We start from the raw sequence: 25,321 nt of genomic DNA, 5'->3' as shown, positions 1-25,321 counted from the left end.
GCCCTGATAAAAATGTTGCCAAGCTGCAAGCTGACTATCGTATTTGTCCACCCATTCCAAAATATATTCAGTTGATATGTATAATAAACAAGATGACATGATCTTTCAATCGGATAGGTAGATGTTTGTTGATTGATTCAACGTTTGACGAATACAACTTCATGAAAACCTATTACTATTTAGAAAAAACTCAAATCTATAAAATTAAATATTGACTAATACGACCATGACTGAAAGACTTGTTTTAAAATAAGATAATGTGTTAATATATATTAATAACAATAAACATTTCTCAAATCTGAAATAATAGAGTTTCGTTTTCAAAGTTAATCGTGATTGTAAAACTAGACCAACTATTTGGACTGTATTTCATTTTTTATATATTAAAGCGCGGATGTCGGCATGCAGCGCGTGTTTGAATTTTATGTTTACACGCGTTTTATGCGTCGATATTGGACACGATATCGAACAGGACGCGGCGCGATGACCACCGCACTTTGCACATTGTTCTTTGGCATGAATAAACAGCTGCATTCTATTCTACATAAATTAAGCTCTAATATTATCACCGGATCTATCTCTAAATATTATTAAATACACAGAACAAGTCGTCACATTACCGTAATGAAACACGCGAGACTTTACTGGGATACAGTTATCACAATGCATTTTTGAATACACTGCCATTCTCACATAAAAAAACGCATACATTCGAATATGAAAAATAACTGGGCATAAATTACAATAAGTGATGCGAGTATTAAAATATTGACGATATTACTGGAAATAATTACTTAATATGCACATTCAATGTCACCAAAATACAGAACCGCATCTGTGTCTAATTACCATGGCAATTTATATGACAATCACTCATCTCTACAAATCAAGTATAATTTACACAATTTCGAAGTATTACCGACATCGCATTTATGGTACGCCATGACGTCATCACACCCACAGTCACCTCACCGTACCTCGACGCATTACTACATCACATTTTCATTTACTCACTACAAAAAATCCGTTTACCCCGAAGAACATAAAGAACAATATCTTTTGCTCGACTCAAAGTAGCAGAACGGTAATCTGTCAAGTAATGAATTATGTCTATCACTGAACTTTAGTGCTGATGGCATTTAACAATCGTTTGATAGCGAACTTCTAAGGCAATATCATGGATAGTAAGCTTTTTATAACTGTTTCAATATTGTCTTTGTTATGGTATGTTTATAATCATTCTCGAGTGCGTTTAACTTAAAAATGGGTAGAAAGGTGACATCGAGCCTACAAAAGTGGCAACCCATATTTGGGATTTCGATAATTGCATATTGATATATATTCGGGCAGTTACAATCTGCCGTTTATACCTGGATTTGTACCTATTTGAACAGTAAGTAAAACTCGTATATACCTAAAGTCCTGAAAAGCAGGATTCATTTCAGCGGCACGTCCCCAAAAGGTAAGCTCCATGTGCTTCCCTCGGGTGTTGTCCTTAGTCACTTTTAAACAAACATTGATGATGAGATGAATAATTTAAAGCGGTGGGGCTATCACCTGCGCACGCGCGTCCAGTCGACAATAACAGCACACGATAAAAACGCAAAGGCTCATGGGTAGACTCTTGTTTGCAAACATCGACCATGGCCATCTGCCTTTGCATGCCGCTTTCAGCTCATGGATTTTAAAAATTCACTCTAAATCCGCTATCATTCCAGCAAATTTAGCTAACTTGTACCCATCGCTAAAACAACAAACAAACAGTTTAAGTACAACTTTTTTGTTATTGTAGTACTACAGAATGGTTAGGTCTTCAATAGTCTATGGTATTTGTGGTGGACCGTAAGACGGTGAGTACCTTCCTGCTACCTTGAGATCGAGGTTCAGCGTAAAGATATTATATGGAAGACACATTGGATGTGTAAATATTGTACAGATCGTGTAATTAGTGTCAAGCATACACACTCAAGAACAGTGATTGGCAAACGATACAAATACTTGAAAAAAAAGATAAGATATTTACAATAAGAATTTAAATCGCATGAATTAAAGTTTTGCCTCCTAAATGAAGAGCCGAATAAATGGAGCCTTCGAACATGGTGGCGCTATTCTACATATAAACGTTAGACGTTCTGTTCTTCTTCGTTTTCTTTCAGCCGAACACCGCCGAGTAGTATAGTACAGCACCCAACACAGTGTAAATGCCTACAATTTCTTCATTATTCTAGCGTTAAACGGAACACAATAAAATTAATTATTTATTTATTTTAGAATAAACTATTTACACATTTTACCGGCTTGCTTCAAGAAGCCATTCCCGTACAGGCGATTGATTGGACTTCAACCAATTGATATTAGCTTTGGTTTTATCGATCGCCGACAGGAAACTACTGCCACCCGCGAACACGCCGGAGTCGATGTCTTCCTTCTTAGTCACATGTGTGTCGATGAAAAGTTGCAGCTGTTGAAAATAAAACAGATTAGTTAATTCATTGCCAAAAGAAACATAGTTACTAACAGTTTGTCGCGTATTCAATCGCGTTCTCGTCCAGCCAGTTAATATAGGTTTGCTTATTAATACATTTTTTAAGATATGCAAAATATGTTTTTGCTGCACGAAAATGAGTTTAATATAGAGCAGTATACAATAAAGACGTAGAATACAACGCTTTACCTCTTGTAGCTTGGTCTCTGTGTCAAAACTTGATGTTATAGATTCGACAAGTGGGGCGATTTGAAACAGTCCACCGGCGTACCTAGCAGAAAGAACACAGTAGTATTAAACCTAGATGTTTTACAGAACGTGTCGACAGATGCATATGTAAGGCACGCACGTCTTCGAGTCAGATAACATAAAGGTCGATTTGCTTAATGTTTTATTGGTTTACACATACGTAATTGGATATAACATACCTATTGACAATAATGCTCCACTTCTCCCTGAAGAAATCCCACATAAGGTAGCTCCCTAAGTGGTTGGAAGAAACTGATTTATAAACATCTAACGCCAACATCAACGGAATTTCGTTTGTGTCTAAAGTCCGTTCCAGGTACCTGCGAAGAGGATAATTATAGATCATATGGACAATGTACTGTGATATTGGTAATAATATGAAAATACTATTAATAATCGTAACTTATTTGCAACTGATTTAATGAGACGAGCTGTTCTACATACCTACTTAAAATCCACAGTTCCCCAGAGCAAGCCAATGCTTCCAAAAACATTAATTTCTCCGAAGCTACATTGGATTCCTTATACATCTGCCATGCATAGTCCCACTCTTCAAGCCCGCCAGCGGCTATTCCACCACAAATCACTATCTTCTGCAAATTGGGGGCGATACTGCCGGAGGGAAACATACGGCTGATTAATATTTACAACGTAGAAAATGACAATTGTGTTTAAAGAGGTAATATCCACAGTGTTTTGTAAAAAAAATGTTATTGTTCTATTTGTTGTACGCTTAATATGCAAGCTAGACTGTTTTAAACTAAACGTTGTTTGTATGTGTTTGTGTGTTCTTGTGACTGATAATCAATTAATCCACGGTTAGTCCGCAAGGTGTGTTGTTGATTATCAAACGAATACTATAGTTTGTTTTCGGCCAAAATATTGTTAAGACTCGAGGTAAACCATAATATGACCTGTATACCAAAATGAAGTATCGAAATATATGCTTAAAACAAAAATAAATGTATCCACATAGCATCTTTAACTGATTGAATGTTGAAGAATGTCAATTTATGGATGATATGGATAAATAGCATCGAGTTATATTTTAATTACCGTTTTCACGGCAGTCTATCTCAATAACAGACGGCTGGTGGTTAGAGGATTTAGATCCAACACTATGTAAACAACACATGTAAAATTCATTGCGAATTTTCACGAAGTACGCGATGTCCGACGGCATTAGCGCTTTCAAAAGACAATTGCGCTTTGCTGTTACTTACCTAATTCTCCCCTCCATCCAATCAGCGTAGAGATCGCTGGCTTTCTGGATACACCCAGCATGTCCATAGCGACACGCCACGCCAAGTATAGTGATACGGTGATACCTGAAGCAATACAACACACATTGTGATTAATGCTATCGGTAAGAAGGTGCGAATAGTTATCAATAAGTTCGTCGATACGAGCAATAATGATAGGTCGTTACAATGTAAGTATTCATACCTTTCGAGTTGAAGTCCTGTATCATTCCACCCAACTTTCTCATACAACCACTCAACTTGTTTAAGCATGTATTTCTAGTGGATTGAAACAAAAAAATAATGAACGGATACACTAACAGACAAAAGGACATCATATCTAAAGTCATAATTCATAAAGCAAATTCACTTGTTCGAAACCACAAAAAGAAAAACGACTAAGAAACAACCCATAATCACAAAATGACCTATGAATTACGAATACTATATCAATCAATCTATCAATTTTATAATGGCATCACCGTATACAAAACGTAAACTCGGTAGAGCGTATGAATTTAGTTGACAACCCGTCCTCACCTGGAATACGCCATATGCAACGGTATGCCCTAGAAGTTGATCGATGTGCCCAAGCACTCTCATCGCTGTTCTCCATGGCAAGTATTCAGTCTCATTTCGTAGATATTCAGTGAGTCGGAAGCCAATTATTTGACTCAGTTCTCCGGATTTAGCTAAATTAAAAGCGTCATCGATCAAAGCGGCTCTTTGGCTCACTGATATATCCTGCAATAAAAAAAGTAAAGTGTCCCTTAGATTCTTGCCTGGGCATATTTGTATCGAGTCAGGTGACCTTTTTTTTACACATCCGCGCATTCGTAATCTCTAAATATGTATCTAAATTTTCAATGATACTATGGTCCGGCGATTCCGAGAGTTATATAACGTAGACTAAGTAACACGAGTGACAAATGTTTCTTGAAGCATATATCATTTTTCATGGAGATATTATATTTATTTCCATTTTTTGCGAAAATACTGACTTTCCCCACAAAAAAAAAAACATAACGCGGGAAACGCGGCGGCGCAATGTTAATAGTACCTACCTCATGATTGGTTTTGAGTTGGTCTATAATTAGGTTCCAATTGTCCATGTCGTAGTTCACTCTGTAGTAATACGTTTGGTTAACATTAGCCACCACCCATTCATCATTGTCAACACTCGACAAATCAACAATTTCTAGTGAAGTAAAATAAGCAAATCATTTGTAATTCTGGCTCAAATGAGATACACCATATTGCTCTAAAAGACATGTCTCGGTCACATATCCTGTTTGACGCTGTGTTCCTATATATATATCTTAATTTCTCTGTCCACGTATGTGTATATATATATATATAATGATCGATGAAATTGTTTTCTAAAGATAAATCATCTTAGCTAATAATTTGGTTATAAATACAAACTGACTTAAATTATGTATTCCACTTATATTAATATTAATAGAAATACTATATTTAAAACATTCACTTTTTTCTGTTATCAGCCACGTTTGGAAAGCATCTGAGAATCTTTCTTTCCCTCCATACGTATACGTTACTGGAATGTGCCATGAATAACTAAAAGTAAAAATAACGAGAAGGAAAACATTACCATACAGGGAATGTGTAAGTATATGGTATGGTCGGTTATTAAATAGTCTCACACATACACATCGCTAATAGGTGAATTTTGATTCTTGATTTTCACCATGCGGTCAAAATGCTAAAATTACTTTCACTTGACCGAGAGAGGGAGCTCGAGTAAAAATACGAAGCCACCCACGCCAGGATAAATATTCAATATATCTGTCTGATGCATTCAGTCAGGAATCCATACCCATACAGTATACAATATTATCGCTTATTTCTCATCAATGGGGTTTTGTGTCCCGTTGCAACTCTCGTGACTTGAATACATCATAATATAAAATTTCTGTTTTGTATTAAACATTTCAACGTGTTTTTATTTTCGGCGAACATTGTTAATTTTAAATATTAGCTATTGATAACAAATATTTCAATTTTAAATTGATTTTATGCAACTGTATCACACAATATGACTCTGACATTCTATCGACCAGGTTTACGAAAACAGGACTGGTCTGCATATTTTGGTAAATATAATTCTACATGACGCCCAAATGAGCAAATTGCAAAAAAAACCACTATTATACTCACTCATAGGGAGATTCTCTGACCGTTCCGTTAATGCCTTTATCAATTAGGAAATGACGTTGACTAATGGTTGCCCGTTTGTTGCGATAGTCTCGTGTGATCGTCACTAGTGGGTAACCCATTTGTAGAAGCCATCTATCCATAACTGTAGGCACATCCACTGGTAAATCATTCTTTTTTGCAGCCTGGTGATTATAACAAATACATATAACGCACTGATGTTAATATTGATTAGTAATAATTAAAGAAAAAACAAAATATTACCCGTACTCTAACGGATTTATTTTTCAAAAACATATCTTTAAATTTGTTACAAATTTAAGGGTTTACTCAACACTAAACTTTTCATTTTCGTTGCAAGAACTATTTAAAATCGTTATTAAGAATTGCTACTCTTAAAAATATTATCATTTTATGAAATTTCAGAGACTGACACTTCGTTAATGGCATCCGAACAAAATATAAATGTCTAGTCACTAATAATGAACGTAAGAAAAAGAACACAACACAAACAAACCACAATAATAACATGTATCGAAATTGTTCAATGTTTTGTATCGTATCACCAGCTGTTTGGTACATGTAAAAATAAAATATTCTACATTTCCCAGCACATTTTAGTGACTTATAAGTATGTTCAAATAATAAAACAATTTAAGTTCTATTAAATACATACTTATATTGCTAAATCGTCATAAACGTTTTACCATTTTTTGGTAAATTCAAATGAATATACATGAAAGCATGTCTGTGCGTATGCAAACAACACCTTGACGGCTTGAACAAGTTTTTTTTTTTTTTTTTTTTTTTTGTACGAACAAATATTCATTTGCCAGCTACCAACATACTCTTAAAAATTCACGCCACATTACTTGACGTGTCACTGTTTGTTTGCTCATTTAATACAACAAATGTAATTTCGGTATAATATTCCGACAAAATCCTCAAAAGCTGCAGTATGCGTAAATACTTTCTCACCCAATCCATTGCAACCCATAGATCCTGAGATGTTGCACTCCCATAAGCATTGTCGTTCAAATATTTCTGCAATAAATAAAATTTAATCCATATTTATTCAAATACATATGACATGTCGCTATTCGGAATAAAATGCTATGTATATTCCAGACGTAGCACAGACCAAAGAATTACTTGCAGCTGAAGCATTCCACTATAATTACTTAGAAGGCGGTGGGAAGAAGTGTCCTATATCATTACATAGGGTAGTCTCTGAACGTAATTATAATCGAAACATCATGTATTTCAATACTTAGCCCAGGGTAATGTTCGCGGCATTCCTTTTAAAGCAGGGTATGTTACCAATTAATAGTTTATGTTATTAATATTTAAAAATATTCAGTGTGGAAAGGTTAATTGGCGGGTAATAGATAGAGAAAAATAACCTCTGGGGATCCTGAAATGAAGATTACATACAGAAAACCGCCGCCAAAATTCAATTGCTTTTCTCAGATGTTAAAAAAAATACGAATAGAAAATGAAAACCAGTGCTTAGGGAGTTTTGAAAATTAACCACAAGAGTGTCGGATATTTGTGTTGTCTTTTCACATGCATTTTTCAAATACGTTATGGGGGTTCATTTAATGAATGTACTAAAATATTAGAACGTCAAATTAATGTATTATCAGGTTGGAGAATTAAAACTACATCTATTGTTCTTGTGTCAATCGGCCACGTGGCACAATTACAATGTCCCATATCCACTCACATACTAGAAACTTTAACTGAATAATGAACTTTCAACGATAATGAACTTTGCCAAGTACTTTGTTGGTAGTGTTACAGCGACATATAACATTTCTAAACATCATATCAGTATAGGGCATTCAATTTAATTGCTTAATACACGATATAATAGTAGATGTCATACATTAAAGATGTCATACATTAAAGTCCCCAAATGCTTTTCTTTTAGTCAATTCTATAATCCCCATATATATACGACATTACCCGCCTATATAGCCAGTTACGTATCACGTCGCGGAATACCCATATAAATAAAATGGTATAATGAAACTTTGTACTCACAAATAAACCCTGAGTAAATGTTTCCTCGCCAAGAAAGAAGTACATCATTCTGACTAAAGCTGAACCCTGTCGTAAAAAACAGTCATTAGTATAAAAGTTATTGTTCATACATAAGTTGTTGAACACATTGTATTTTTTGTAATTTCATTCAGCTACTTTTAGTCATAGTTCAAGACAAATGAATTGCAAATATATCGAGAATATAACAAATTATGTCTTGTCTTTAATATTTGTGTAATTATCAAAAATATTATTGGTGTGCATTTGTGATTTTTTTGTTATGAAATATTCTTAATATATTTCTGAATTCAATTGTCAAAATCAGTTATTTTCAGTTCTTCCCAAAAGAATCGAAAACACAATTGGAGCTAATTCGGGATAATTGGATTCGCTTAAAATGTGCTACTGTACTGGTTTGTTTTCACAAAAATATTTTATTTGTTCGTTTTAGATTTTTTTCTGATAATTTCTTGTATTGATATCAGAAATGAGGAAATTAAGAACAATACAACCCTACATTAGCACATTTTAAGCGAATCCAATTATCCCGAAATAGTTCCAATTGTGTTCGAAATTTTTTTTACAGTGTGGAAAAATAAAAAGTTTGATATGATTGTCCCCATTTAAATGGATCAGCGGGTGACGCAATGAATACATTCATGCACACACGTATGGAACATATTATCAAATTGTCATAAGCTTAGACCCTGGATCAACAGTGGCATTTTAATTCTGTCCAGCTGTTACAACATGTGAAAGCAAGTGTAGTGCGAGGAGGTGGCATGTATAATATATGCAGTCAGAAGCAAATAACGTTTTTAGTGTTATAATGTACTCGGGCGAGGATTGACAACTATTAGCGCGCTCTGGTCACGCACGCCAATACAAATATCGGGGTTTGGTATGAACAGAAGTGGCCTTGCTTTCTATATGGAAATGCGACTGTGTTCGGTGGAGCGCGGAAAGAGTTAGTTTGCTTATAAACTTCCATTAGAATGGAAATAGTGGTTATCTTTCAATTTATATCTCGCAAGTTAACTGTGATTAAAGTGAATGAGAGACGATCAGTTTAACAGCGAGTGGATCACCGCAATATACAGTTATTTCATTAATACAAATTGCCTGTTGAATGGCTGATTACCGTTAAGCAACGGGCCAATCAAGACAACGCTCGATCACCACGTGATCGTGTCAAGGACTGTACCTCGAAGGAACATGATTTATTCGATGTAGCCATGTCATATCAAGCACTGTCTGGCAGTTGATTTCATTTAAATGAGTCATGTTTTTTCTTTCTTTCTACATAAACTTTGCACTGATAATCGGTTGGAAATTAGTCCATGCTGCTAATTTAATCTTGCATAGCTAATATCTTATCAAGATCATTTTAACCTTGAAAATCGACCCTTACCTTTTGGTACGCAATCATGTCAAAATTGTCCAAGATTTCACTGGGAGTGTCGACGTGTTGGTTAACCGGATGTGACGTCGACAATGAATCCAATAAAAACACATTATGCAAATCGTCACAAAGAAATTGCTGCGCTATCTGTTTATGAAAAAAAATTAAAAACCTCTAATGAAAATTAATTCTGCGTACAGATTTAGATATGGTTATTGGTCATTATTTTTCAGAATGATTAACGATGTAATCCAACGACTTACCATTTGATAATCCGGATGAACGTAATCCACAGCTTTTAATCCCATAAAGGTGGCGAAGCCTTCTTTCAACCAGAGTTCGTCCCACCACGCCTGCGTCACAAGGTTGCTGTGCCACTGATGGAAAAAAAACAAATCTCTCATTACACCGGCGTATTCTAAAATGTGCCAAGTAATTTGTCAAATAAATATAGGTACATCAAAAGTTCCCTTTGCGCTAAGAAAATGTTGTGACGTCTTTAAAATCTACTAGTAATTTAAATAGATTTGATTTGAAACAATGTCTGGACAATAGGACAACACACTTATAGTATTGAAGTATTTTTCTTTGGTTGTGATGCGGTACAGCGTTATGTTAAATAAGTGGCAATCGCATTATTTAGTTTATTCTAATACGAGTGATTGACTAATTGAGTGATATTTATTTCATATTACTGTATTGTGTTTAGCATTGCCGACTTTAAAGTTCTATGTCATGTAAATCGTGTCATACTTTGCTGATATTAAACAGGAAACCTGCTCGTCCACAATCTATTCATATATCAATATTTATAATAGACCCTGGATTAACAGTGTTGATATGACCCAGGCCTAATTAAGCCTCTGACATAGAGTCAGTACCAGATGGCTTTTAAGTGGTTAACCGGAAGGTGTGCTCTTCTGTGTCGGAAATGGATTGGTATCTGATGGTTACACACCACGTGCCACGACATCGTATTTCATATCGATGCGTGTTCCGTACTCCGATAGGGGCCGCAACGTTGGTCAGAGCACGTACATAAAATGTAATAAGGGATGTGTCATTAATTATGACGGGGGTCTAGGTTGGATATTATAAGCTTGTATTTTTCGTCTCGTCACACTGCACTGCAATATTATGAATGACTGTAGCAACTGGTGTATCAATTCCGTTTCTGTGTTGTTGTTTTTTAAATTAACCAATTGATCAATAAATCAAACAATCATTCAATCTATTAATCATCTATTTTTATCGTAAACATAAAGTAACCTAAAGGGCGAACACAATGCATAATAATGTTGTTAATGCATAATATATTTTAGCTGACAATTCTCGCTATATTGACGTAAATTATTACGGAAAGTTGACAACGTAAGCTTTAAACTTAGGTTACTCGCCTGGTGACTGAGTTCATGGCCAATAAGGAGTGCAATCCATTGTTTATCCCGACTCGATGACAGTTCTTCCTTGTAAAGTAACACATTTTCCCTGAACGTATTCAGCCCCCAGTTTTCCATTCCAGTGGCCACCAACGACGGCAATGCTATCATATCTAATACAATATACGTAACATTATGCATTGTAAGTCGTACGCTGACATTTGCATTGTTCTACGAAATGTACACAAATAACAATCACGATGATTCGTTACTAACTAAATGAATCCTATTAAAATAACATGATTGATTTGAATTAAATAAAATTAACTAAATTGAACTAATTCAATAATCAATATTTTGTAGTTATGCTTACCCATTTTTGGCAAGGAATATGGTATGGACGCATAGTTCTCTAAATACGTGAATATCTTTGGTCCAATGTCTAACGCGTACGCTACCTGGTCCATGGCTCCTTTGCGTGCCCACACCCGGAACTAGAAAAGTTAAGCATGGATGTCACGTGTTACATAACGATTTGAATAAATATCTAAAGTATGTGATAGACGGATAGGAATTTTCAAATAAGGACTACTTACGAATTGTTTTGGGAACAATATCAAGAGTTTGTCACAAACAGACTATTTCCAGGCTTTGTAGTACTCCAGAAGATGACTATACTTCCCATTTACCGGTCATTGGCACAGTTCTAGCCTAACTTTTATTATTCGGGCTTTGAACCAATTTCAACTTCAAGTATATGCTTGCCTGGCACCCAAAATGTTAACTACTGTACATATGCATTGTCATATATATTTGATTTCACTACAGAACCAGAAATGTTACCGTGAAGTGTAACGACTGTCTCTTAATAAATATTGTATTCGAATAAATAATATAATGTCCCGTGATATGGCTCGCCAATGAAACATAGAGATGGTTATTGACTATGATGCAATCGACCAATAGGTCTAGGATTTATATTTAAAAGGTACATTGACTGTATGAAGCATACCTCGACACGTCCGTGGTTAGATACGGTGGCCCTATGTGCAAAGTCGCACACAATAAACGCTAGTAAATAGGTAGACATCTTTGGGGTAGTCTCAAAATGCGTCGCTATCAACCCGTCTTGTCTTTTCTCTTTACCGTACGGCGACAGTTTCTCCGGCATGTTCGACAGCGCAATGTACTTTGCTTCGTGAATAAGGGTGATGCTGAAATTAGCTTTGAAGCTTGGCTCGTCGAAACACGGAAACACTTTCCTGGCCGACACTGGCGATAGAAACGATGCCGCCAGATACCTGGAAGAAGAATCCAAGCAAATGAAGAACTAAATATACATTTATATATGGTAATATGCATCGTATTTAGGGGAAAATAACATTTTATTTGATACAGGTTTAACTTTCAATCACAAATGTTAACGAGACAATATGAATAACACTCATCTGGATAATAATATAGCGCATGACCTTTGAATAACATATACGTACCAAAAATTCAAAGCACATGCGTGTCTATTTTAAATCACAATCCATGGTGAATACGGATGTATTCTCCATGTTGTCAATATTTCGTATTCCCATATTCAAGCAGTATATAGCAAACGTTCGTGTGTCTTACATCGTCGACAGTTTTTATTATCATCAATAAGTTACTGATTTCCCATATGATTAATTTGTAATGTGAAAGCCCGAAAACGTTATTTTCGGTGTAACCTGACGCCTTGAACAATACACATATTCTCTAGGATGTGACTTGCTAATTTATTCCCACTAGATAGGAAATGATTGCCTTCGTCTGTGAAGAGATCTATAATCGTGCTATCTGTTTGTGTTACAAATGAGTTGGTAGCCAGGATGTGCTGGTTTGAGTACAAATAGTAAGTTAAACACAAATCCTAACACTGCTACACATGTATACATTATGCAGCAATTAGAATTGATGATCCTTCTTTAAATAAATTCACTGCCCGAGAAGAACGACGTAATCAAATATATAGTACATCATGTCAATCGATCTTTGTACCACAAAGTGCACACCAAGCCGTTAAATGATGATGATGTGCTCGCCACAAGAAGCTTTGTCCCAATATGCATTTTGTATGATCGTTAAAGGTCACACATTCGGTATCTAGTTGACCTATAACAGCAGTGATTTTCAATTCACGTATGAATTGTGCCATGTTAAACTGTTATTTAACTTCAGTGACGACTGTTAAATAATTAAGAAACTTTTATTGATAGCGAACTTGTATCCGAAGGAAGTAGCATGAAGTGGCATTGGGGGGTTCATGCACGCAGATGAAAAATACTGTTCGACCCACCTCGCGTCATTGGAGACTCGTTGGAATTACGACGATGCGCACAACACGCAACGCAACGCACAGTGAACACGTGCACGCCAGAGGGTCGATTTAGTTAAGAGGCAACCAACGAAATCAACGATTATTCGTAGAGACCAACCACCGCACAAAAACTGAGATTAATACGATAGATGTACAAAACACTATGTAATATGAAAAAAAGAAATACAAATGCATAATTGCAATTATAGCAGAAACAAACTCGATAATGATGAATGATACACACTTTAAAAAATCATATCAGAGCATTAATTAAGTCAATTAACACAATGATTGGTTCATCAACACTACACTAGTGGAAGATTGTATCCTGGAAATATAATAAAGAGGCAAATACATCTGCAGATTTCAAGGTAACACAACTTTATTAAATGAAACATAGAGACATGGCAGTGCTTCGATGCTCCAATTATTAAATGCGCAATTTTCTCTTCTGAATAACGTGTCAAATCACTCACTGTTACGTAATCAATGTTGTGAGCATTGAGCTAATTAACACATTGTTCACCGTAAGATGCATCAAAGAAGTACCACATTGTACAAGACTTTTTTTCATTAAACCAACAATAGCTGGAGATTATAATGTCCTTGAAATCTAATTGAAGAGTGCAATAACCTATAGACGAATGAGCTGTCTTTATTGCTTCTTTACTCAAAAGTTCGCTGATCATTATATATTCAAATACAATAAATATGACAAAGTTCGTCATAGTTTTAGAGGTTATGAGTTTCTTGGACACTTTGTAGTAGAATTGGCACACATTATATGCCATATGTATAACCGACCACTCATGTTTTTTTTTTTTTAATTTTAAACAACACCTAATTATAATTTGTTTATAAATATTTCTCCAGCTAAACCGTTGAAGCACATATAAGTAATTGGTGATGATGTTATTATTTATTGTTATTTTAATAATTGAAAACTTGTTCATTTCACGGGTGTACAGACAAAAGAAATAACCTATTATTTTATCGAAGGAGATTCGCTGGGCCCTTCTTCTGAGGAACCGCAAACATTATAAAAGTTTATTTCCGCCTCCCATAGCAACATTTATTTTGTAATTGATACGATCCATTAATTTTATTCAATGTAAGTAATCATTTTGTAAATAAAAAGTATGTTCGTTGTTTAGTTTGTCTTTTAATGTTCAGGACAATCCTGTCAGTTAGGGTTTTAGTGTGATGATTCCGTTATTGGTGTTTATAAGTGACCTTCTTTTGATGTTTAATAATCAAGCTATTAAATGTTACTTTATATATTGGCCTTGATGAATGAAACATGTCCACGATCCCATTTTCATATCCATGTAGATTGCAACGATCGCTACCGACTTTGGTACATTTTATCATATATTATAGTCCACAATACCTAACGGAGTTCGTTTTCACAAATGTATTCCTGGTATCGTGTGTCTTTTCTAATATATACAAGGACACGTGTGTGTTGTTATTAGCTATTAGTATATTAAAACCGCAATAGGGGTAGCCGTTTAGGTGGACATCCAAGCGATACCGATAATACATCGAAAATCGACAAGCGCTGCTAATACAACGAAATCAATCAATAGAAGTGAAGAAACTAATTTGAAAAACGTATGGTGCACTTTACAATCATTTACGTCATGGTTACCAGTTATTAACATAATTTCAACTAACGCGCTCTTGGTACATGGGATCGTGATAAAATACTAAAGATTGATATAACATATGTTGGGGATTCCAGACGGATAGTCGCAGTATGCGTACGACAGTATGCTGTCCCCGCTGGTAGCAAATACGATTAGGAAGATTACAATTTGATTGATTGGACTAAATAAGCGTTGTCGATGAGTTAGGCTGTCACGTTGCTGCCAACAAATCACGTTTCAAATGTTATTAAGGGCAAGAAATAACACATAGATGGTACAGTTTAACGCAGAGTGGCATTACATTTGTTGTTGTAAATATGTGCTATGTGTCAACGGCGTATAATTAACGTTAATTCATTTATTTTCATTTGTTTGTAATAAACATTTCAAGGCAAAGACATACTGCTATATTTACAAGGAATTACATGAGCACATCATTTAGTTGTCTGGAAGCGTTGCTCTGTACATGGAAGGTAACTTAGTACCTTCCATGCTCTGTATAACATTTATTGAGCTTGGCAATATTTTAAGTCAATGCCCGGTATGCCTGCCCTTTTGTCTCTCAGTTTGTTACCGCCGGCTGTTATAATTTATTAGAAGGTGTAGAACTACTTCGTTGTGCATGTGGGATGGTATAACGGATTAAACTCGGTCGGGACAGTTCCTTACGTAAACCACGATTATTAAGTGTTAAAAATAGAGAGTAGCAATTTGTACAATAACATAAAATAGCATACGATTTTAGATATACTGTACCTATTTTCTCCATTGTCATCAATGTACCCCGTTCTATAAAGACCAACATCGGACAGTATATATCCCGAATATTCAATATGAATTGTGTATTGTCCACCTTCCACGAGGTCACTGTCTAATTTAAACAAAACGTAACTGTATATTTCGGAATATACCGGATCATCGACGATGCTCGGCGAATGTTGTGCTGGATTGTTTGATTCTAAAGTAGCTGATGTCACTTCCAAAAAGTCACTCTGGAGAAGAATAAAATTAGTTGGGCGCAAGCATGTCAGGGTTATCTCGACCCTACCACTTAAGTATTCCTTTTCGATGAAAGGGTGCAATTCAAGCCTATAAAACAAAGGTTTTAAAGTTGTAGGCAGGCGGTAACTATGCCACGAGGGATCCCCTAATACAGCGGCTACACTTTTGGTGGGTGGTTGCGTGGCAATGGGACCGTCAATGCATGCTGGTTCTTTCATGACAAACACTACAAGTAGTACCACGGCGAGGCACAGAAGAAGGATGGAGGTAGCTAGAAAAGCTGCCTTATAACGCGAAAGGTAAAGTCCATTGGCGTGGGGTTGAAACTCTGTGATGCGCACTTCGAGGTCCTTGACTTGCTTGTTACAGCCGTAGTTTAAATTGTTCGATGGAAACGTCTGTACTTGCGTTGTCGTTGGGGAAGTCGCCATGGTGTCGCCGCCGCCGCCGCCGTCGACAACAACGACTGGAGGACTGTGAATGCAGTTGTCGCCGAGTACAAGTCTGACTGCATCAAGCCTGCCCGATTCCATCCAAAAGCTAATATACGATTGTAATCAAGCAAATCAGTTATATAGGAAACCCGGAAAAACAATGAATATATTCTAAGTGCAATTCAATCATTTCTTAATGTAAGGTATATCCAATCCTGATTGCTGTTTTGATTAAGATCTATTCTCGTGTATTTGATGAGTGTCCACGAGCCATACAGGCATACACTCGGTGTACTGACCCTGAAATATACCAAGCTGTCTTGAATACTGACACTAAAAGCATGGAATAAATGGACTGAGTATGAACAAGTCAATTGCTGTATTGTAATACTGTTTCTACTCGATGTGTTCAACGACTAACTATGTGAGATTACGATGACACGGCGATCGCGTTGAGCAATGCATCACGAATAAGCAGTCAGGATCGAAAACATCGATACTTTCCTCTTACATAACATAGGTGGGCGAGACCTGGATTTGATTTGCTCCTATTGGAGTATTTCATATCGCATTTCTTCGCATGACAATTAAACTGTTAAATTAAATTGAAAAAAAAAACTGGTGCGGCACACAATATTTTGAAAGAACATTAACAAAATGAAGATGTGATGATTGCAACAATATAAATGTCGACCAAATTGAATATTCACACTATATAAATATGTTTCAGTCAACTTTTTTCAAATAGCGATAGTAATTCCTTTACAAAAATACTAAAAGCTTGATTATTGCTGGTGTCATGCTTACAAAACAAAAACAGTTGTGTCGATCAAAGAAAGAAAGTTCTTTAAAAAATAAAAAGAATAACATCTGTCTGTTCAAGCTATTGAAAAAAAAACTTTTGAAAACACGTTTTAATAATTACTGATTATATAGGTGATGATAGAAACTAATCATTAGCCAGTTACGCAAATGTTGTATTAAAAGAACTAAACTTCAACTCAACAAAGATTATGCACATTAACTTATTGAACAATTCGAACAAAAGTCAATAAGAGGCAAGTGACTGATATGTTGTTTAATTGAGTGAGTTCAGTAGTTGGAAATTACAATGAATTCACCCGTAGGTTAGTCAGTCCTAAATCCCAGCATTTCTCTTGAGTGAGACACGCTCATCGTAACTAGCTGACAAAACAAATTATTGAGTTATATATAAACATTAGTTGCTGTGTACTTATTAACGACAGCCCCGGGACATAAGATATAAGGAGACATCGGTTTCAATAAGTCACGATTAGTGGTTATATGTACTATCTGCTCGCACGCATGGATCGTTTTCGCTACAATGGATTCTTACTAAAACATTATTGCATTAGTCCCCGTAAGAGAGGCGTTGTATACATTACGTATGATGAGCTGTTTGCATTAAAATGATTAGATGTATCATATAAATTGATTATACAGGTAGAATACAGGTAATAAACATGTTTCTGCTTTGAAACAAGCATGGGCTGCAGTTTCAGTCGATTGTCTGGTACATTAATACTGAGAAAAAACATGATTTCCCGAATTACTACGTATGAAACTACATTTTTATGATGTTCGGGGTATGCATACATGAACAGCATAAATACAGCTTGGCGGTTATAAATTGAGCTCGAAAACAATTCTTGTACAGATACAAATGTAATTTTTGCTTTTTGTTACGTGGAATAAAAAATAATCAGTTTGTATAAAGAAAAGAAAGCTCTTACAAATATCCCCCATTTTGGCATTAGCAAGTTTTTCAGCGTTCAGGTCGCAGTTGTGTACACTTTCCAGATAACGCAAACACCTTCTGATATATATAATGTACAAAACCGTCCCTTTGTTGAGCCCGACGGCTGAAAAAAAAGTTTTTGTCATTTAAATAAAAAGTTATTCTCTGTAGTTAATTTTGAATTTACTCCATATCCGTTAATGTGCAACTGAAAGAGCGTGGTGGCATTAAACGGAACCTAGTCAATTTCCTGTGTCATGATTACACGGCATAAACTATGTTGAGGGCAGTACTTACAGGGACGTTTGCTTTTCTTATTTACAGTAATTACGCGTTTATTTCATGGCAATTTATAAAGTTGATTCATTGTGAAAATTGTGAAACAACACGTTACCCCATCGACCAATCATTTGGCGCCTCTATCACATGATCTGGTCGAACCATAACGCAAAACAACTGCTAGCATGTTCGTAATAAGTACGCATGAAACCAATTCAGTGAAGCATCCGCCGGACTCGATGTATTCTACTGAGTTGAATTTGCTAAGTTTAGTAGATTATCAAAAATTGCAAAAATTACAAATATTGCCAACTATATACTGAATATATATTTGACTGCACTAAAACATTAAAAGTCATTATCTAATTGATTTATAACCACTAAAAAAACAGTTACATTGAGAGAATAACGACTATAGTGTATATGGTTATTTGACGTTAGATGATTATCTTTAATTTAAATAATATTCGATCTATTTTTTGAAGAATTGCTAACTTATCCCAACGGGATCTGAAATTGACCTTGAAATATCACAATGTCAAACCGAGTCGTGAGTAAGAAAGTAATGTGAGAATGATTCAATGAAAAGCATATGGGAGGTCGACTAAAACTATTCAGTCGTATTTGGTAATAAAAATGTGTCAATTCAGATCAGATGCCTCGTAAAATATGCCACATCGGAAGTGTCTGTACTGAATATATTATAGTCTACTCAAAACGAGTGTCGCCTGTCTTTTATGTACGATCCACGCACATTCACACCATACGCAAAAGAGTCTGACTGAATGTCAACGTAAATATCCCGCCTGGTGGCAATTGTCAGTCTTAGATGGAGAATAGTAAGATTGAAAGTTGTTCGGCTAGTGTGTTTCACTGCCGCTCAGTCAGCTCCGATTGCAGCAACAATGGTTTCAGGTATCCACGATGTAAAGCATGTCACATGGGCTGTTTCACTGCAAATTAAAGACAATAGTGTATTTGTTATGTGTGTACTGTGGCTATGTGTGTCTATGGTTTGGGTGTATTTAAAAATAATTCCAAGCAACGTAGCCAACGAGGTTAATTTTAGCTTTAATTTTTTTAAGAGGCTGAAAAAATAATGAGATATGTTGTTCGTGAATTATGTCTGCATTGTCTCGATTGAAGTATAGTAATTCATTTGGAAGGCTACTGATATTTGAAGGTTGCGACAGCCCTTTTCATCGGGCAGCAGGGGTATAGTCAGAAAAGCGCGAAAGCAAAACAAAAATCGGTAGGGCATGTGTACTGCCATATTCACATATATCTAAGCTTTCAGAAAATGTATAGTTTGTTATAGTAGCATGCCCAGTAACCTTTAGAGAATGTGAATCACAGATCAATTTTTAATTCGTTTTTCCCAATTGCTACCTTAAACGATGCGGTAGAATTCGGGGGGCATGTTAATCATGTTTATACTTTTTTCACGTATTTTAAATAATTAATTAATAATCACACATAATAGTCAAGTATGAAATAATTCTGCAATATCTTTAGATGCTCACCTATCATCTACATTTTACTGTACGTCAAACATTAGTCGCATTATAACCATTAAAAAAATAATGCAACTCCAATATTCATCAATTGATATGCAAATTAGTGTATATCGTTGTTTTAATTATGACATAAAAATGAATATTAATCAGGAAGCACTCAGCAGATTTCTTCACATTTTTCAGAGATTGTAGATGTGGTATATATAATTCATACGATTACGATACGATACGATCAGCGATTCTTGGTAAAATTACGCATGTTTAAGATTCACTATCTGATTGTAAAAATAGACAATTTTTGCAAAATCGCTATAACTGTTAAGTTTCTCATGTTTTATTCTGCATTTTTATGAAACAAATTGTGGTATTCATTTCAATTTTTTCATAGTACTCATTTGAATATTCAATTTAATTTACATAGCAATCACGTGACCACGTCGATTTTTAATTAGTGTGAATTGTGAACTTTCATATAGTTTGATATGGTTTAAAACAATTCTGTGAAAATAATTAGTGTGAATTTTATTTCCCTGAAACCTCCACTCCTTCAATAAGTTACATTGGAGTTGTCATCGCATAAAAAATATAGTTGGCCACAGATATACCGACTCATTGCATGTGCATGTTCACATGTGCTCGATCCAGTTTTGTAATTTAATCAGAAACCTGAGAACCCTGTTCTTCAAACAGCTCCTTCCGAATGAGTAATGCGTTACAGGTTTGAAAATGCTGCAAAAAATCTCAACTCTGAAATAACAATTTGTAGTAGCTTTGTTTCCTTTTAATTAAGTAGAAAATTGCAAATGAATTAATGAGTTTAAAACGGGGAATACTGCATTACTGTTCATCAGTAGTTAAGGCTGTGTTTAAATAGACGTGTTTTCTTACAGTCGAACACAGGATAACTCGCCCATTCTGAAACACATTCAGATAAATTATGTTGATCGTATTAATCGCCGACACCAGTTTTCATAACAGAATGCGTAATCGTAAACTCCCGTAGTATCAGCTGGCTCCATTAATAAAGAATAAAGGGATCAACACGTGTATCCATGAAAATTCTTCTTGTTTTTACGATTTGATCAACTTTTAAAGAGATGTAAATGTCTGCGTGTTTACTGACCTTGAGTGACCTGACCTTAACTTAGAATAATGACTCTGCGTTATTTCCAGCGTAGTCACAAGGTTGCTATTTCACAATATTTAAATCTAGAATGGGTTATTCTTGTGCAGTTAGTAGTATGTCGGTATAAATCACCTTGATATAGCTTTACACCAGTCTCTGAATATTGGCATGATAAATTATAGAAAAATTTGAGAAGTAATTTGTAACATAAATAGGATATAATTGGTGTCGTTCATTATAATAGCACATTTCTTTATTGAATAGTTCGCTGGTAATTATCTTTAAATCGTGAAAGTTTTGCCTTATATTCGGTATGTGCGCGTGCGTATTGTATTACTGATAAGTACCATTAATTAAAATACAAAAATTGTGTTGATAAATAGGTAATATTAAACAGCACTACTCGAGTTCATCTCTTTCGCAATAATGGCGACGTTCGACGTGAGACTTTATATTTACTACAATCTCAAATAACAGTACCCGTTTACTAGTTTCTTTGTTTACGGGCAAAGGACTGTTTTCAGAGCGAAGTTGTTCTCACATGATCCAAGTCGATAGTAGAACTTTCACCTCACCATTTGAAAATAGGCGATTTAAATATCGGCCGCTCTACTGATTGAGCTGGGTAGGTCGATTGCAACATGTAGTTTACAATGGTATGTACATGAATCAGGTGCGATTTTTACAGGTCGTTGGCCTATTGTGTGGTGTCACAGTCTTTTACAATGTGACATCACACAATCCGCGATGGGAATGCAGAAAAAAACACCTACAACCTGCCATATTCGCAGCAATACTTCGTTAAAGGACGACAACTCGGACGGTAACGGCATGTTTTCTTCTTGGTTCTAGTAAACTGTGAAAACCCGTAGATAGGGCCTCAGACGTTTACTAAGAGCGAGACCCCAAACATGCCGTTAACTGCCCTTAGCGTTCGAGTTGCCCTCCTTTAACTATTAGTAATAGAAAAAAATGACGTTTCACGTAAACAACAGTCTACCATATCAAGAATACTTTCAGCCTTGGCGGTAGTTTTGACAGGCAGTAACGTACATGATAGTATTACAATATTGTGATTGGCTCTAACGATTGCCAGTGTGAGATATGGACCACCAGAGCGATAATTCCAGCCTGAAAGTAAACACCATCGGACATTCCAATTAGTAGCGGCTGTAAATTTCAACAACAAGTTCAACCGGAGATCGTGTTAGATGAATGTTATAACTCAACATTACTCACGGATGTATGTTTATATTAGCATATAATTCGTTTGTTTGGCGAATTAATGGTTAGCCAATTTGTTTAAATGTATTATCTTTTAAAATTACAACAATTGAGGGCGTGCTTTGGGTTTAAAGTATGTTTTGTTATGTTTAAAGTATCGTAACTTATGGTACACCACGCGTTTGTCTGGTCACCATGGCAATCAGCTACATTTCTTCTGAAACGTTAAATGAGAGAAACTATTTGTCAATCTAACTCTAATGTAGTTTACAGTCGCATAAATTAAAATACCATCTCAGTTACACTGCCCTAGATAACAACATATCTAAACTGGGTGGTTCAACGACTCGGACTTTGCCGGCTTCCACTTGGAGTTGCACCCCCCCACCCCCTTACACACACATGGTAATGGTATCCGCGGTGTATATACCTCGTACACAAATATAAATTTTAATCGTTTGTGATAATAGGTTCAGACATCGACGTGTTTATCATATACATCAGAGACGAACGACTTTAGATGAGAGCCACGTTGGGTTAAAAGTTATTGAAACAAAGCTGTTAATGACCAAATACCGTCGTAAACGCATCTTAAAACTGTATCTATGTTGATGTTTTCGTTATTGTGTTTCGGTGTGTGTGTACACTGACGACCAATTCTCTGGCAACGCGTAATCAGTTTATGCCTGCGTACAAAGTGGCAAGGTCGCCTCGCCGCATCAATTTCTAATATGCGTCCCACGCGACGCGTAAAACGCATCTCAAATACATTGTTTCTTTGCACGAAATTAGAACACGCAATACTCAACGAATATGAGAGACACACTATGACAATGCATTCAATGAATCATTTACCTAAAATATGTTACTTACACAAAAATTCGCTAAATTCTACATACATTTGCCCGATGATAATTTGGTGTGATACATGCTGAAAGCTAAATTGGATTTTGATTTATCGAAATCTAAAAGTGTTGCTTATGCAGACACAACAGTATTTATTCGATAAAAAACACTATTGCGCATGTCTATACATATTTTACAATCTCTTTATTGGTCATGTTTCAAGATTAATAGATCATATTCGTAAATAGCCGACGAGATCGCGGGGAAAGCGATACACCCATACAGCCTGCACCCCCATAGTGTTCTATCCTGTACCGCCACAGCGTTCACTGTTCCAGATACCCTCGTTCCCATGGCCAGATGATGCTATGGTGTTGAAGAATGGACACTATTCGGGGGGGAGGCTCTATCGTTCAAAACGAGATCACGACGGCTACTTAAAAATTAGGGAGTTGATTACAGACCTTACGGCATTATACAAGCTATTTGTTGACACACTTTGATTGCCAGTAAACATACAATGACACTCACCTGGTCCCGTTCGTCGGAGACTCATAGGACGACAGATACAGTCCAAAACCTCCGGCAAAATTCTCGTAGTTCTCCGATAACAGCGCTGAAAAGTTTGATATGGTCAGCAGATAACGGGAGTTTGTTTCCAGTTGCTCTTGCAGAACGATGACGTCATACTGATACAGGGCGTATTGGAATCTGTCTATAATGGTCAAGTTAGCCCCAGTGTGTAGATCCATCACCATGGCGACAGTATTCTCGATATTTATCTGGTGGGCATGCAGAATTAACAAGTTGGTTGTTTGTTGGCACAATATCTCTATTTCAACTTTTCCTGCAAATCGTCTAGAGCTTATATCGATATTAAGGAGGATTTGGTAAAATGTCGGAATTACGGAAAAGGGTAAACGGGACTCCTCCCAAATGTACCCAGTCATATTCATACTAACAGTCGAGTTTTCCCTTTCTACGTCTGTCATCGGAAATGCTGAGGATTCATTAGCGGTTGAGTTACACAAAGACACACACGCCGGTACGCCCGACTGCTTCGACGTTAAAGCCAACGCCACGGACATAACGACCAGGACGACAAACAATAACAAAGTTACCAAAACGCACGAGCATCTGCGCCGATTACAAAAGGTCTTGACCGCCACATTTTCGTCCGGTTGCGTATCGTTCGGCGAATGAATCGCGATTTTCGTAGAGGCAGTGCTACTAGCGGGTCCGTCCTGACCAAACTGCACCTCGGCACCGTTATCCGATATCACACTACTAAGTCGTGCGAGCGCGAGCTGCGATTCGGATGTTTCCATCTTCCGACCGCACCACAATACTCAAGCGACGAAACGTTGAGAAGAAATGAGTATTTTAACACAGATTTACCACTTGAACCTCTGGCGGACCCATGATCAATGGTGTACGTTTTCCTTTAAAAGCCACACGATCCTGATACAAAAACTCTTTAAAATTCGTCAACGTCCGAGTTATCACGCACATGTTGGGTCCAAATCACGAGATAAAAACGCTCTAATAGTTTCCATCCGTATAACTTCAGCTGGGCACCGATATACTGGACACTACGACTGAGCATAGCTCGGCAGTAGACGTATTATGTTCCACCCCTACTGCGTTCTGACGGTGGTTATCCAAAATAACCATCCTACGATTTGCCACACGAGTGTACGATTACAATAATAAAATAGTCCTCTGTGACAAACGATGCTAAAATCTCCGACTGGACGCCATTCCATTTCTAATTTAGATCACACATGGAATGCGCGTTATATCGTGTGTTATCGCGAACCACAGTGCGATTCCTCATCGACAGCAGTCCTAGCACGTTTTTGTAATTGTACGACACGCCATAAGACGGACTGTTGATTGCTGATTACGCAACAGATGGGCGCTCATCGACAAGTGGAGTCACGGGATGTAACCATGGACCTTCAGGTCTATGATGTAAAAGTCATAGTTACACAAAGATGGCAAAGGTTATTTACTACGGTACTTTGTTTCGGCTTGCCCACGTATAAAAGTTAAATGACCAACTCTGGTGATGCGAAATCATTTTGGGGATCGACAATTCTAGGACAATGGGCCAGGATACAGCGATCGGAAGTTGTTTTAAATCTAATGACAGTGTTTC

The 25,321-nt window shown here is 36.3% G+C and overlaps 1 protein-coding gene across 1 annotated transcript; it reads right to left on the bottom strand.

The window, feature by feature from the left end:
- Positions 1–616: 616 nt before the first annotated feature.
- LOC100372228 (aminopeptidase N-like) lies at positions 617–24,488 on the bottom strand. The gene is made up of 19 exons (XM_085505273.1): positions 23,692–24,488; positions 15,730–16,515; positions 11,990–12,278; positions 11,351–11,471; positions 10,996–11,150; positions 9,862–9,975; positions 9,608–9,745; positions 8,197–8,262; positions 7,129–7,194; positions 6,154–6,335; positions 5,465–5,553; positions 5,040–5,173; positions 4,516–4,719; positions 4,181–4,254; positions 3,958–4,062; positions 3,179–3,346; positions 2,914–3,054; positions 2,675–2,756; positions 617–2,461 (listed from the first exon to the last, which is right to left on the bottom strand). Exons 1-19 carry the CDS (start codon positions 24,486–24,488, stop codon positions 2,291–2,293), a joined length of 3,882 nt encoding a protein of 1,293 aa, XP_085361399.1. The 3' UTR covers positions 617–2,290.
- Between the last annotated feature and the right edge of the window lie 833 nt (positions 24,489–25,321).

Source organism: Saccoglossus kowalevskii, chromosome 11 (assembly GCF_978046115.1).
Source record: "Saccoglossus kowalevskii chromosome 11, keSacKowa6.1, whole genome shotgun sequence".
Taxonomy (NCBI): domain Eukaryota; kingdom Metazoa; phylum Hemichordata; class Enteropneusta; family Harrimaniidae; genus Saccoglossus; species Saccoglossus kowalevskii.
This window is presented reverse-complemented; position numbering and strand designations above follow the sequence as displayed.

What these genes read in the sequence shown, in the direction of transcription:
- LOC100372228 (XM_085505273.1), bottom strand. Translation starts at nt 24,488, where the DNA reads ATGGAAACATCCGAATCGCAGCTCGCGCTCGCACGACTTAGTAGTGTG. An exon ending in GTCAGAGAATCTCCCTATGA is followed by an intron (nt 5,554 to 6,153) that starts GTGAGTATAATA and finishes TTTTACTTTTAG; the next exon opens with TTATTCATGGCACATTCCAG. An exon ending in AACTCAAAACCAATCATGAG is followed by an intron (nt 4,720 to 5,039) that starts GTAGGTACTATT and finishes TTTTTATTGCAG; the next exon opens with GATATATCAGTGAGCCAAAG.